This window comes from Sprattus sprattus (genome assembly GCF_963457725.1).
Source record: "Sprattus sprattus genome assembly, chromosome: 15".
NCBI classification, from domain to species: Eukaryota; Metazoa; Chordata; class Actinopteri; order Clupeiformes; family Clupeidae; genus Sprattus; species Sprattus sprattus.
The window spans coordinates 5,964,882-5,980,914 of record NC_137913.1 but is presented as its reverse complement, the minus strand read 5'-3'; the positions used below and the strand labels follow the sequence as shown (position 1 = coordinate 5,980,914).

At 41.4% G+C, this 16,033-nt stretch overlaps 3 protein-coding genes across 3 annotated transcripts; all 3 read right to left on the bottom strand.

The window, feature by feature from the left end:
• Nucleotides 1-50: 50 nt before the first annotated feature.
• Nucleotides 51-12,365, bottom strand: LOC308376155 (E3 ubiquitin-protein ligase TRIM47-like; the record flags this gene model as incomplete). The annotated part of the gene is made up of 8 exons (XM_080852430.1): nt 51-85; nt 7,888-7,992; nt 9,754-9,810; nt 10,171-10,203; nt 10,310-10,481; nt 10,708-10,941; nt 11,175-11,270; nt 11,775-12,365. Coding segments are annotated over 8 exons (1,323 nt in total), but the record flags the coding sequence as incomplete, so codon positions are not given.
• On the bottom strand, nt 181-2,057 carry LOC308375687 (uncharacterized protein; the record flags this gene model as incomplete). Its single annotated transcript, XM_080851871.1, has 5 exons — nt 181-203; nt 324-495; nt 707-940; nt 1,150-1,245; nt 1,581-2,057. 5 exons carry the CDS (start codon nt 2,055-2,057, stop codon nt 181-183), a joined length of 1,002 nt encoding a protein of 333 aa, XP_080707997.1.
• On the bottom strand, nt 6,710-7,620 carry LOC308375686 (stonustoxin subunit beta-like; the record flags this gene model as incomplete). Its single annotated transcript, XM_080851870.1, has 2 exons — nt 6,710-7,230; nt 7,593-7,620. 2 exons carry the CDS (start codon nt 7,618-7,620, stop codon nt 6,710-6,712), a joined length of 549 nt encoding a protein of 182 aa, XP_080707996.1.
• Nucleotides 12,366-16,033: the final 3,668 nt, after the last annotated feature.

Sequence of the window (16,033 nt, the reverse complement as noted above, 5' to 3'; positions counted from 1 at the left end):
TGTGTGTGTGTGTGTGTGTGTGTGTGTGTGTGTGTGTGTGTGTGTGTGTGTGTATGTGTGTGTGTGTGTGTGTGTGTGTGTGTGTGTGTGTGCGTGTGTTCGTTTGTGTGTGTGAGACAGATAGAGAGAGCGAGAGACAGATAGAGAGGGAGAGAGAGAGAGAAAGAGAGAGCGAGAGACTCACATGCTAAAGTCTGGATGATCTGGATATTTGTCACTGTTGAGACATACAGAAAAATAAATCAAAATTAAGTGGGATCCTTGTGTTCTCAAACTTTGAAATAAGGAATTCATCATTGAGTCAGTTCTACATTTGTATCCACCTGCTGCAGATATCCTGACTACTACATTCCTGAAGATGTCATCCAGTTTCTCCTCCAGCTGCACCTTCACTGCAGAGACAGATTCCTTCACAGCCTCAAAAGAGAAGCTTTGGGTGAAGGTCATGCTGGGTAAGTCTTTAGAGCGAGGAGAGTCTCTGATTGGTGAGAAATTCTACAGAGAAAAATACATAAAAGGTAAGGCAGACCTCCTGAATATTCAGCCAGGTCTGTGTTTCCCCAAAGGCTGCAGACATGACGGGTGAATTGAATTGGTTTAGTGTGTATGTACTCATGTGTTAAGTATGTGAATAGAACTATATTTAGAAATTATGCCTTTTTCCTCTCTTTAACCGACATGGATGCTTTATTTTAAATGCTGCTACCTTAATCAAATGGATGTGATCCTCTGTGTGTGAAAGCTGCTCCAGCTCAGCATCTCTCCTCTTCAGCTCAGCAATCTCCTCCTCCAGTCGCTTCAGGAGTCCTTCAGCCCGACTCACCTCAGCCTTCTCCTGAGCTCTGATCAGCTCTTTAACCTCAGAGCACCTTCTCTCAATGGACCGGATCATCTCAGTAAAGATCCTTTCACTGTCCTCCACTGCTGTCTGTGCAGAGCTCTGTTAGGAGACACAAAAAGGAGGGTGGCAGGAGACCCACAGAGGTAAGTGAAGGAACAAACTCACTTGTGGTGTGACTAGCTCTTCTTGATCAAATGACCAAGGGCAAATCCTGCCAAACCATGTCTTCCCATGATAGTCTGTATCATGTAGAGATGGTGATAACACAATAACAATTGATTGCTGAGTCTTATGTGGTCAGTTCTCACCTTGAGGGTCTCCACAGCCTTCCTCAGCTCCTGCAGCTCCTTCTCTCTCTCCTTGATTCTCTGCTGGAATCTCCTCTGGGTCTGCCCCAACTGCCTCTGTTTAAAAGACAAAAACAAACAGACTCTTTTCACAATAATATTGGTGGATTATTTACAACAATAATTATCAAATATCACAAGACAACTGGACATTTATAAGCAAAATCCTTTAAGTATATTTAAGTCTTTTCATGAGATTTAATGACACATTGAAGTAGTCGTTATCATCTTCAAGTGAAAATCTGAATGTTCAAGTGGAGCACTGTTATTAAACAGCAAAAACGTGTCAGGCTGGCTCAGAATCTATTAAACAGAACAGAACATTATCTTGCAAGGTAAAACTGTGTTCTGTGATCACAAATCTGATCGGTTCGACAAAATATTTCAAAAACCTTCTTATGATGAGAGCAGATCCTGTCCTGTAGCTGGCCTGTGGCATCAATCACTGAGTGGTTTCTTCCAGGAAAAAGTTCATTGTGAACTTTGTAGTGCGTTTCACAATAAGTCAACAGACATTCCAGACAGGACTTCACAGCTTTGAGTTTTCTCCCAGTGCAGATGTCACACTCCACATCTCCAGGTCCAGCATTAGAGGGAATAATAGGAGAAGTTTGGATCCTGGTCTTACTAAATGTCTCCACCATTTCAGCAATCAGAGGATTTTTGAAGAGTGTAGGTCTGGGAGTGAAGGTGCGTTTGCACAGGGGGCAGCTGTAGACTCCTCTCTGATCCTCCTGATCCCAGCAGCCTTCAATGCACCTCATGCAGAAATTATGTCCACAGGGAATAGACACTGGATCCTTCAGCAGATCTAGACAGACTGGACATGTGAAGGAGTCCTCTTCTTTCTTGAAAATAGCCTCTGCCATTTTGTTTGCTTTCTCTCACAACGACGAAAGACGTGCCATGTGATACTTTCGTTTCCACCAGAACATGGTGTGCTGAGGAGTGGCTTCCTAGTTGTCATTTTGCGTCGGTCATTCAAGTTCAGATGGAGGCGGGGAAATAGGCTACGTGTGTGTTCGTACATGTCGTGTGTGTGTGACACCCCGGAAAAACAACAACAAGCTGATGATTCCTCATTGAGAACATTTACTCGAATAAATAATCAACCTCAGAGTTTACCAACAAGCAACAGGTTGGCTGCAGTGGAATTACATAGCCTACCTTATTTACGTTAACACCATATTTAAGCTACAACCATTATGCAGGGTTTCGCTGAGACACAATTCCCATTTTCTTTACCGCTGCCGGTAAATAGCATGGTGCATTAATACATAGACTGTCACTAAACCCAAGAAGTTACTGAAGGAACAAAATACAGACAGCTGTGTACAATACGTTTACACCTCACAAAACCTTTAAGGGTTGCTAAAGAAACAATACACAACTGACTGTATGAATTACACTGACATATGCACACGTCAATTTGCAGTCATGGGTTAAACTCTGCTAAAAATCTGGGAGGGCTTTGTTCAAACACACACACACGCTCTAACATACTTTACACCGACTTACTTAAATGTTTCATACACACTCCTGAAACTCATATGAGAACATAATAAAAACCACTTAACTGTGTAAAATATCCGCAATTACAATGAATTGACGTTAACTCCATTTAACACGAGTACGAGTTTTTAATGGTTTTAAACGGATCTCATAAACTGTTTCTCATGACTGTATGATTCTGTGAATCTCATCACAGAATTTTTACATTGTGACAGACCCTTAGTGTATTATCATTTTAGGGTCACATTCATGGCCTTGTCCTGGGTTGCTGAATTACAAAACCACTAAACGTGTCTGTGGTCTTTCATGTTTGAATGACCACTGTCACGCTTATTATTTGTCTTTGTGTCCCTTCTTTCAGAGCAACATGGGCTTTTGGACTATACTGACTAATAATAAGGTAATAAGCTTCCTTGGAACTCAAATAAGCTACATTTATAACAAGGGCTATGGCCAGGTAGGGCCATATATATGCTAATATTCATGGCTTCAACCATCTTGTCGTGGCAAAGGCCAACAATCAGGGTCTAATATCTCTGACTCACACACACATAAGCTAGGATCCATGGCTGATGGCCCTCAACATAACCTGACTGTTCTCTCCTGGTGCTATTCAAGCTAAGAGTGGGGACTATTTGAGATGTGGTCTGGTAGGTTAAGTTATGGTCTGATATATGAAATTCACCTAAATCTAACACAGCTTTGTCTTTGTCAAATTATTGTAATTTCTTTTTCATGTGAAGTGTATAGTTTCATTTGTCTGTCAAAATACAGCATCTTTCCATCTAAAGTGATCTAAATTTGGTCTGGTTTGGAGTTTCTACATTTTTGCAAAAGTTGCTGTAGTTGTGTTAAGAAATTTGAAAAAGTGGTATTGAGACGAGTGTGAAAATGATTGTATAAAACTGTAATGTGACCGTGACCAGTGGAGCTCTATAAGGCTAATATTAAAAACCTGCCTGTGGAGACAACTTTTTAAAGTTTATTTTCTTAAAGGGGTTGCCTTTCCTTACATTTTAATTGATTATATATTTAATCACAGTGAAGTCTGGACCCATAGAATGGACAGAACGCCAACAGCACTCAGAATCAAGGACACGGAGAGATAGATAAACTCGCTCTCCCTCCCTCTCTCTTCCTCCCTTTCTCCCTCATCGTATCACAGGTTTGTTAGTTGGGCCAGTGGAGGACATTCACGTACATCAAAGTGCCGCAGAGCGGAGAGCTGTGATAAACAGACTGGTGACTCAGCTCCGGTTGAAATAGAGATATATGTGCGTACAAACTCATCTATGACGCCTACATCACAAACACTAACCCACTCAATAGCACCCCCTTGCTGTCACTCTGTCAAAAGCCATTCACTTCACTCGTTTATCAGGTCCACAAAGGAGACAGTTCAGGACATACAGTACGTATACGTGTATAAGATGCTGCTTATGATCACTGTTCAGTAAATACAGTATGTATGTATAAGATGCTGCTTAAGATCACTATTGTTTGTAATAATAACATCATGTACGGTAAAGATACTGTCATCTTCTCTCAGTGGAGGGGGCCGTGACCTTTGAGCCACCTCCTCATGCACCCCATCAACTAGAGGGAAGGGCTTGGGTGAGCGAGTTTTTGGGGAATATTGAGTATTCTTCCGGGTCTTTAAAGTAACAATGTCACTTTTTGAGTTTTGGTTGATTTTATAGCCAACTAGTTTTGGTTTCATCCTCAAATTCATTTTGATAGCATATGGTCGTGTGTAGGACAGATAAACACCTGTGTGTCCCCACTAGCCATCCAGGACATGCACTATGTAGTTCTGTGTACCAGGCTGGAATAACCTGCAAAAATGAAAGCTATACTGCCAAGATACCAGTTAATGTGTTGGGAAGCTTTTATTAGTGTCAACTGGGATGTTGGTGTTGTTTGCAAGGTTTTTGCATACCTTTAATGTGTGTGTGTGTGTGTGTGTGTGTGTGTTTTTTTTGCATACCTTTTAGGTAGTTAGCGTGCTAGTTTTGGAACAGAACTCCTTATTGCTGCTTTAACAGAGGGCTCAGTCTGTGAAATAATTTTGAGCAGAGGCAAGATTGCATAGAATCACTTTATTCATACATACATCATTCCATAAAGGCATGTGCTCATATCTATATGCAAGATCAAGTACAGTGGGAGATCAACAAAGTATAACAAAGGCATGATGAGAAATAAAGTCAAGCCATTTAAGACAAAAAATAAAAACGTACTTATTAACATAACATTTTAAGTGAAAAGTGGAAAAGCGATTTCATTTTCATCAAGCCGACAGTCGTTGTATTGCATATTGACAAACAAACAAGGCACCGTTCCGGACATGAGTTTGATATTGTGACTGATTCAGACAGCATGCTGCTCCCTTTGGTACAACTAGTTTGGTCACTTTAAATAATGTAGTGAAGAAATCTTAAGAAAAGCTTAATGTAGCATGTTAACATTCAGCATTTTAAAACAAAATGGAACATTTTAATTAAATAACTGGATAAATATATGTACCAGAATGGAAGATAAATGTGGAATGTTTTTGGTTGAATTAGCATTTCTCTACAGTCATCACTAATACAACCTGCAAGTCATTATTCAGATGACTTAGCACAGCACTTATATTGCCCCATCTCAAATGATCCATTAAACACAGGGAGAGCCCGGTTACAAATGGCAAGGCTTAATATGATGTCAGATATAGCTGTCTGACATTCTTTGAATGTAAGGCCATGGAAGAAACGCATCTCAAAGGCGCAGAAAATAAAAATGCTCCTAAACCATAACCTAAATGCATTTTGGTACCTAAACAGTATAAGAAATATTATTTTAAAAGAACGTGACCTTACTGTGAAATAATGTATGGGAAGACAGCGTTAAAACTCTGCTGTGCTGTCTCAGAGTGAGAAGGAGTTCAATCTGATGCATCCAACAGCAGCATATTGTTCTGGCCAAGCTTGTAGATCACATGACCAATAACTGCCAGGTGTGGAGGTAAATAAACACACAAGAGAGAAGCCCTACTCATAATCAACAGATAATCACACACACACACACGGACACTCACACACACACACACACACAGACACTCACACACACACACACACGGACACACATACACACACTTGTAAGCCTTACAGCAGTGTAATAAATATTCATGAACGTTCCAGTTCTATACACATTCCCAGCAACACAGTCAATCAGTCAAAAATAGTTACAATTAAGTTGTTAACCGATAAAGGTCACAACTGAATGTGTCATTTTTTGAGTGTTACAATTAAGAGCACATGGTGACATACAGTTTTCGTGTACACTATGTCAGCCACTCAACTTCTGTAGAAACAACAACATTTAATTAGTCAGTTTCTTTATCTTTGATTTCTGACTTAAGTCTTGAGTTTCTTGATTTCCACCACTATAGATTTCCAGCATTATTAACTACAGTACTGCCATTCTTCATTTGCTACCCCTTCATGAGAGTCCATCAACAGATAGTCCATCAAAAGTGCATATTACAGCCAAGGGTAGTGCCAGAGAATGAAACTCCAGCTGGAGAGTAGAATAGAGTTAGGGTTCATCCACTTCTTTCAAGTGAAACTAACAAGAGTTACACATAGCAACAGTCTAATGTTTGTAGCACTGCCCCAGAAGGGGAGGGACAGCGGAGAGCAGGCAGCATTTCAAAGAGCAAGCACAAACACAGAAACACACACGAATCAAATTACTCCAGAACAGCACTATAATGCTTGTGAGTCTGATTTATTCACACACACATTAACAATTGAATTGCTACTTTGCATATGACATGAAGTAAGATATATTTTGCCACAAAGCACAGATGTATTGAGCTTTCTACACCACAGCGCCATCTGGATCTGGTGGGGCAGTGACCCATGTGCCCCTAATGTAGAAACTCCACTGCTAATGTGTGAGTGATGTGTAAATTATGTGATGTGTGAGATGTACTGTATGTGCTAGCAGCATCTAGACATGTCAGTCACAACAGCTTTACTGATCCAGACCCATACCTAAACCCAAACCCAGGGTAGAGTGTGTGAGTGAATGTGGTCTGGACTCTGTGCAGGAGGGTCATTGTGTCAGAGATGCTGTAGAAGGCCAGAGTTCCTGCCCTGTGATCCACATACACTCCTATTCTGGAGCTGGCAACTAGAGGGAGATTAGTCTGTTTATTATTGTGAGAGAAATAGGAGCTGCTGCTGGTGAGGCCCAGACTCCAGGATTGATCATTATATCCAAACAGACACTCATCACCCTCTCCTCTCCTGCTGATGCTTTTATATGAGACTGATATATAAACACACCGCCCACTCCACTCAACCTCCCAGTAGCAGCGTCCAGACACACCCTCTCTACACAGCACCTGAGGCCACCAATCAAATCTCTCTGGATGATCAGGATATGACTGGGCCCCATCTCTCCTCTCCACCCTCCTGTTCCCTTCAGACAGATGGAGGCGTCTGTATGCTGTGTTTGGATCCAGTGTGAAGTGACAGGAATCTGATGGAGGAGAAGACAGGACAAACTTGGGTATATATACAGTATATGTGATAGGTAGGTGTGTGTGTGTGTGTGTGTGCGTGTGTGTGTGTGTGTGTGCACGTGTGTGTACGTGTGTGTGTGTGTTTGCGCGCGTGTGTGTGCGTGTGTGTATGAAGGTAACCCTTTTTATGAATGAATGATATTGAGTTTCTGTAAGTACTTGGGTTTGTTTGATTTGATACCTTTGTGTGAAATTAGTCCTTTGTATATAGGAGTGTGAAAGTGTTCCAGTGTCTTTGTATGTTAAAGTCTGCCGGCTCCAAGCAGATGGGCCCCCCCTTATGTGCCCCAGTTCTGCTTAAGGTGAACTCCTGATTAACAGGGAGTCTTTCCTTGCCCTGTCGCCATTGTGCTTGATCTAAGGGGGTTCAGGCCTTGGACTCTGCAATGAGTCAATTTTATTGTTTTGATGGTATATCAATAAAATTGTGTTTGTGTTTATGTGTGTGTGTGTGTGTGTGTACGTGTGTATGATAATGGGGGTATAAATGTTCCAGTGGCTGTATATCCAAACGTTCAAAAGCATGAAGGTGTGTGTGTGTGTGTGTGTGTGTGTGTCTGTGTCTGTGTCTGTGTGTATGGGGGGGGGGGTCATGATTTTATGCATGTGTGCACGATGTGTGTATATGTGTGATAGCTTGCATGTCTTTATGTCCAACTTACACTGTGAGAACTCCTCTCTGGTCGCTGGTTCAGGAAAGACAGTCTGGACTTCAGACACTGAGACAGAAAACATCACATTACAGCCCATTAAACTGAGTGAGAAGGCATTCATAAACATCACAACAAGCTCATTTTTAAATCACATCATATGCTCATATAAAAAGAATGCTGACTCTCCTGTTGTGTTCTGAAGGGACCGGTCATTTGAGATTCATAGTTAATAAGGATATGCCATAGTCAATAATTCAATCTTATTTATACCTAGTATAAATGTTACACTTATTTGTTTCTAACTAGCATGTCAGCATTTCCTGGGCTTGACCTGGGAGAGAGGTGTGATATTGCTGTAACCTTCCCCCTCCAGGTCGAGACAAAGGGGCCTTGTCCCAATGGCCTATTTGAAAAGATGGTAACACCCCTTAATATCAGTGTATAAAACTCACTATCTCACAAGGGATAGGCAGATAAGCTTAGGTGAAACGCTGTGAGTGAGTGTGTAACTTCAAGCCTCTGTCTCAACAATGTGTGGCCACCATTGTTCAAGAATAAACCTGGATCATGACTGACAAATCTAAGACTGAGTTTCCAATATATGGTATGAAGCTAAATACTATCAGTTCATATTTTCTAAGACTCAGGGTGTTCACAGGTCTGTTGGAACATTATTTGTTATTATTATTACAACCACAAGAATTCATAAATAAATTAAAAACACAAGAGAAGTGCATATGGTATTGAGACGAGCATTACAACATAAGTGAACAACTGAGACACAAGTGACAGAAAGAAGGGAGAGGAAAGATTCCCAGGCTTTAAATATGACAGCAACTGAATATGACTGTAACTCTGTCTGAATATATATTAGGAGTTTTAGATATTACAGAGGGCATCTGTCTCCTACAGTTTAAACCTATATGAAATATGGGTCCAGCAGACCCGAACAAAATATATGTAAGAAAATAAGTAAGTGAGGGGGGCTACAATATGCACTCAATAAAGTTAGTTTAACATGTCCTTTTTAAAACAAATGATCCAAAGCCATTGTTGAAAAAAAATTGGTAACATTGACAATGGGTCCCACAGACCAAACACCACATGAGTCTGCAGCTAAATCTCTGCGAGTTTTTGTCCTAAAAAGAACATCCCCAGAGACCTTTAATCTTCTTCATATATGTTAGTTAGAGGAAATATACAAAACATCAAAGCATGTCAGACTACCTAAAACGGTCTAACAGGCCTCCAACCTCCCACTGACAAGAGAAGATGGAGATGCACTCAACACACTCATCTTCATTAGGATGGTAAGGGCATTTAAAAGTAAAGTGAATCACTATTTTGTGGGGTAGAATTCAGTGTAATGGTGCTGACGGTGTCAGGAAAACACCTAGGCAAGATCGTGTGATCAGGGGCAGGAAACTGTCCAAACCATTTATGCTGTTTTAGGGAACAAATGTTTGTTTGCAGAGATATTGTTTCTGAACCTGAAATTCAACAACATCTCTGACCTCCATTGGCTTCCGTTTTGTCTGTGTTTTCCCTGATCAAAATGTAAATTTTAAGATCTAGTAGTTATACTTTATCTCCTAATCTCTGGATGAATAAATCTCAGGGCATTTTTACACATGATTAATATCAAGGCCATTATTTCAAACTCTGGAGCCCAACCACACCTCTATATCTCCTACGTCTCGCAGCTGAAAGAGGGTTTTCTTGAGATCAGATTATATCAGTGATAAGATACAGGGAAACTATTATTTCTGTGCTAGACCCCTGATGTAAAGGCATAGAGGCTGTTAGAATCAGTCAGTAATGACTTACTGTTTGGTGGCAGCTCCTTACTGTCTTTTCTTGTGACTGGGAGCTCAGGATCAGCATCTGGGATCCCAACACAGAGAGACTCATTCACCCAGGGTTTACCCATTACCAAGCGTTATTCAGCTTTAAAGGAAAGGTTGTTTCTAAGACAACTGCCTCTCCTTTACCAAGGGTTATTCAGCTATACCCTGTTCACAATGTTTACTGATGGGTCTAATGCTTCAACCCAAAACTGAGATCAAATTTCAAATGCAGTTTTAACTCATAGTTTTAAATGCTAATACAGATACTTAAAAGGAAAACACCATATTTCATCAGATGGCTTTAAACAATCTAAAACTCAGACCTGATCAGTGTAATAACTAATGAAACTGTGTGTGGGTGTGTGTGTGTGACAGAGAGATAGAGAGAGAGACTCACATTGTAAAGACTGGATGATCTGGATATTCGTCACTGTTGAGACATACAGAAAAATAAATCAAAATGAAGTGGGATCCTTGTGTTCTCAAACTTTGAAATAATTAATTCATAATTGAGTCAGTTCTACATGTTTATCCACCTGCTGCAGATATCCTGACTACTTCCTGCCTGAAGATGTCATCTAGTTTCTCCTCCAGCTGCACCTTCACTCCAGAGACAGATTCCTTCACAGCCTCAAAAGAGAAGCTTTGGTTGAAGGTCATGCTGGGTAAGTCTTTAGAGCGAGGAGAGTCTCTGATTGACGGGAAATTCTACAGAGAGAAACACATTAAGGTTGAGGCAGACCTCCTGAATATTCAGCCAGGTCTGGCCAAAGGCTACAGACATGATGGGTGAATTCAGTTGGTTTAGTGTGTATGCACTCATGTGTTGAGGTGTGTGAATATGTTATGACACATTAAGACGTTAAATTAAAAGATTTAGAAATTATGCATTTTTCTTAAACCCACATGGATGCTTTATTTCAAATTATGTTACCTTGAGGAAATGGATGTGATCCTCTTTGTGTGTAAGCTGCTCCAGCTCAGCATCTCTCTTCTTCAGCTCAGCAATCTCCTGCTCCAGTCGCTTTAAGAGTCCTTTAGCCCGACTCACCTCAGCCTTCTCCTGAGCTCTGATCAGCTCTTTCACCTCAGAGCGCTTTCTCTCAATTGAGCGGATCATCTCAGTAAAGAACTTCTCACTGTCTTCCACTGCTGTCTGTGCAGAGCTCTGTTAGGAGGCACACAAAGAGGAGGGTGGCAGGAGACCCACAGAGGTAAGTGAAGGAGCAAAACTCACTCGTGGTGCGACTGGCTTTTCTTGATCAAATGACCAAGGGTATATCCTGCCAAACCATGTCTTTCTGTGACGGTCTGTGTCATGTACAGATGGCAGCATAAAGGTGATAACACAATAACAAGTAATTGCTGAGCCAGCTGTTGTGTTATATGGTCAGTTCTCACCTTGAGAGTCTCCACAGCCTTCCTCAGCTCCTGCAGCTCCTTCTCTCTCTCCTGGATTCTCTTCTGGAATCTCCTCTGGGTCTGCCCCAACTGCCTCTGTTTAAAAAAATAAAAACAATCAGACTCTTTTCACAATAAAATCGGTGGATTATTTACAACAATAATGATCAAATATCACACGACAACTGAAGATTCATAAGCAAAATCCTTTAAGTTCATTTGAGTCTTTTCAAGAGATTTAATGACACATTGAAGCAGTTGTAATCATCTTCATTTGAAATCAGAAGTTCAAGAGCAGCACTGTTATTAAACAGCAAAAACTTGTCAAGCTGGCTCAGAATCTATTTAACAGAACAGAACATTATCGTTCAAGGTCAAACTTTGTCCATTTTGAAGCCGACAGGTTAATGTTTCAATGTTTTTACAGCGCAACAATGGACCTTGCACCTGAAAATAATTTCCTGATTATTGTCATTGCGGAAACAGCTAGACTTAAAGACTGGTGTGATAGTATTCTTGAAATTATAGTATTACATTCACAGTAAGTATTATAAGAACCCTCATAGAAATGTTGGTCACATATGTAGCTCCAGTACTGACCTGTTTGTTTGTCCATTCTGCTGCAACAGTGACTGTGTCATGGCCTTTATGTTCGTCCATCGTGCACAGATAGCAGATACAACTCTGATCGGTTCGACAAAATATTTCTAAAACCTTCTGATGACGAGAGCAGATCCTCTCCTGTAGCTGGCCTGTTGCATCAATCACCTTGTGTTTTCGTCCAGGAAAGAGTTCATTGTGAACATTGTAGTGAGTTTCACAGTATGACACCAGACATTCCAGACAGGACTTCACAGCTTTGAGTTTTCTTCCAGTGCAGACGTCACACTCCACGTCTCCAGGTCCAGCATTAGAGGGGGTAATAGGAGAAGCTTGGATTCTGGTCTTACTAAATTTCTCCACCATTTCAGCAACCAGAGGATTTTTGAAGAGTGTAGGTCTGGGAGTGAAGGTGTGTTTGCACAGGGGGCAGCTGTAGACTCCTCTCTGATCCTCCTGATCCCAGCAGCCCTCAATGCACCTTATGCAGAAATTATGTCCACAGGGAATAGACACTGGATCCTTCAGCAGATCTAGACAGACTGGACATGTGAAGGAGTCCTCTTCTTTCTTGAAAATAGCCTCTGCCATTTTGTTTGCTTTCTCTCACAACCACGAAAGACGTCCCATGTGATACTTTCGTCGTTTTCACCAGAACAAGGTGTGCCTAGGAGTGGCTCAAGTTCAGATGGAGGCGGGGCAATACGTGTGTGTTTGTGCTTGTTCTTGTGTGTGTGTGTGTGTGTGTGTGTGTGTGCTTTTGAGTTCCTTGCTTGCATTCAGACAGTCCTCTGTATGTTGTTTTTCCCAAGTCGTCCTCATGAGTAAACAGCATGATGGTGTACTGAGAAGTGTCTCTTGATCCTGGATTAGGGTTTAGGGTCAGGTGTAATGAGAAGTGTCTCTCGATCCTGGGGTTAGGGTTTAGGGTTACTGAGAAGTGTCTCTCGATCCTGGGGTTAGGGTTTAGGGTTAGGTTTACTGAGAAGTGGGGTTAGGGTTTAGGGTTACTGAGAAGTGTCTCTCGATCCTGAGGTTAGGGTTTAGGGTTTAGGGTCTGGCTCCTAACCTGGGCACCAGCAGGAACACGTGAGGTCCAGGTGAGGAGAGATGGACCGCTTTCTTCATCTCTTCCTCATCTTCCTCCTCTGTCACAGAAACATGGACAGAAGCTATGGTGGCTGCTGGGAGACAGGACTGTAATTCTGCCTGTTACAGTACTATTGTAGAGCCTATGCAGCATATGGCTGTAAATCACAACATCATTTTGTTCATTTAGAGCAGGGGTTTTCAACTGATTTTGTCCCAGGGACCACCAATCTGACTAGAAAGAAATCCGCTGCCCACTGATGTGCCTGCGCAGACCTGTCAGTGTAATATCTGGGCATGGTGAAGTCCACACAGCCTGACTATTCGTGGCCAAATGGTAGACAGTGTCAGTCTCATATCATTCTCTGGTGCAAGCCTTGCCCTGCACTTATTCTTCAAGTACACAAAAAAAACGCTCTCACACAGGTAGTTTGCAAGGCACAACAGGCTACCATAGACTGGATAGGTACAAGGCTACATTCTGTCAGCCTGAATCTCCTTTATATTATTTTAGACATATTTTTCTTATTTCAGACATTTTCAAGAGTAATCTGAATAAAAAACTGAATATTATTTTTATTTTTTTAAATCAATGGTGGATGAATCAACATAGGCTTATTTCGCGGACCCCCTGCAATGCCACCGCGGACCCCCGGTTGAAAACCCCGGATTTAGAGTTTTTACTTACATTTGATTTGATTATATTTTGATAACTCAATGAAGTCTGGACCCATAGAATGGACAGAACGGCATCAGCACTCAGAGTCAAGGACACGGAGAGGAAGATAGACTCGCTTTCCCTCCTTCTCTCTTCTTCCCTTTCTCCCTCATCTTATCACAGGTTTGTTAGTTGGGCCAAATTCAATGGAGGACATTCACGTACATCAAAGTGCCGCAGAGCGGAGAGCTGTGATAAAGACACTGGTGACTCAGCTCCGGGTGAAATAGAGATATATGTGCGTACAAACTCATCTATGACGCCTACAACACAAACACCAACCCACTCAAAAGCACCCTCAATCACTGTCACTCTGTCAAAAGCCATTCACTTCACTCGTTTATCAGGTCAACAAAGAATCAGAATCAGAATCAGCTTTTATTAAAGGAGACAGTTCAGTACATACAGTATGCATAAGTGTATAAGATGCTGCTTAAGATCACTGTTCAGTACATACAGTATGTATACGTGTATAAGATGCTGCTTAAGATCACTGTTATTTGTAATAATAACATCACATACTGTTAATATACTGTCATCTTCTCTCAGTGGAGGGGGCCGTGACCTTTGAGCCACCTCCTCATGCACCCCATCAACTAGTGGGAAGGGCTTGGGTGAGTGAGTGTTTGGGGTATAAAATAAAATCTGTCTCATCATGTCTGAACATAGTGTCTTCAGAATACAGTCTCACAACATAGAGGAGTTGGTCAATTCCCAGTGCTATGCAAATGATGTCTGAAAACAAATCAATCTTGAATGTGTGTTGCTAGGTGATATTCTCTAGAGGGGCGGGACTGACACAAAACTCTGGTTCACTTCCTGAAATGAAGTAGCACAGGGTCAGTATATTATATTATATTATTTCATTAACATTGCATTGTCTTTCTAAAGTCAGCATTTAGTGAAAATGTTTCAACAGACCAACTAAGGGGCTCTATGAAAAGTGCCAGTGCCCCATATCTAGTTTCTGACCAGTTTCAAGAGGTCCTCCTGCTGATATCATCACTATTAGTCGTAAGTTGATGATGGTACCCCAGACCAACTAGTGTTCAGTGACAGGTGTCAGAGGTTCTGACTTAAAGTAACGATTCCCTGGAGCTCCCCCTGGTGGTACTAGCTAGTACTTAGTACATGGTGTGTGTGGTCTTACCAGTTTGAGCTACAACTGCTTCTGGAAAAATTTAACATTCCAAAACAGCCTTTCTTTACAAACAGCCTTGAGGTCATCTTCATCCACACTCTAAAAAGCAGCCTGCTGTGCAACACTGACAGTATTATACCATTCTCTCTACCTATGTCTTTCATGCTCAATACTAGAACATTCTCTCTGACTATGTCCTTCATGCTCTTGTACATCATCCCTACGCTACTGTGCACCCGCTCAAAAAGCGCATATCAGTGGTGGGCTTAGGGAGTGTCTCACAATACCATATACTAATACTAATGTGACTAGAGTTAGGGTTCATCCACTTCTATCAAGTGAAACTAACAAGAGTTACACATAGCAACAGTCTTATGTTTGCAGCGTTGCCCCAGAAGGGGAGGGACAGCGAAGAGCAGACAGCATTTCACATAGCAAGCACAAAACACAGAAACACACACTAATCAAATCACTCCAAAACACCACTATAATTTTTGTGAGTCTAGTTTATTCACACACAAATTTACAATAAAATCACTACTTTGCATATGAAATGAAATAAGATGTAAACACAAAGAACAGATGTATTGAGCGCTCTGCACCACAGCGCCATCTGGATCTGGTGGGGCAGTGACCAATGTGCCCCTAATGTAGAAACGCCTCTGCTAATGTGTGAGTGATGTGTTAAGGGTGACAAACAACCAGGGGGTCCAGCTCGGCCCACCAGATGACTTTGCTAAGCGTGAAAATAACAGAAATTGCATTTCTATAAAAGTAGCTGCTTTCTACAAATTGCACTTGTTTCTTAATGCATTTAAAGGGTTGTGAATCAGAATGTCCCTTAAGAATATGGAGGTTTATGTAATTTTTTAATTGCCTCAAAAACAGCATAAATGCCATGTGTGCTCCGGAGGCAGAAACGCTTATGGCCACAGGCAGCAGCGCTCACTTTAGGACGCGCTTCACGTCGAACGCGTCACAAGGCGAGGGAATCTGCAGAGGAGAGCCCAGGCAGATAAACAGTGGAATGACATTTAAGTTTTTGGTCTTTATGTTTGTAGTTTATTATAGAAAGACCTTAAAATAGGGTTTATTATCAAAAAACCTGAACAAAAACCTTAACCAATGATTTAAACATAGAGAAATGTTGTTGTTATGTATGCTTTATTATGCTATGATATGCTACTGGCCTGGCCTACTTGAGATCAAAGTGGGCAGTATGTGGCCCCTTAACTAAAATTCATTTGAGACCCCTGTGTCAAATCATGTGATGTGCGAGATGTATGTACTAACAGCATCTAGACATGTCAG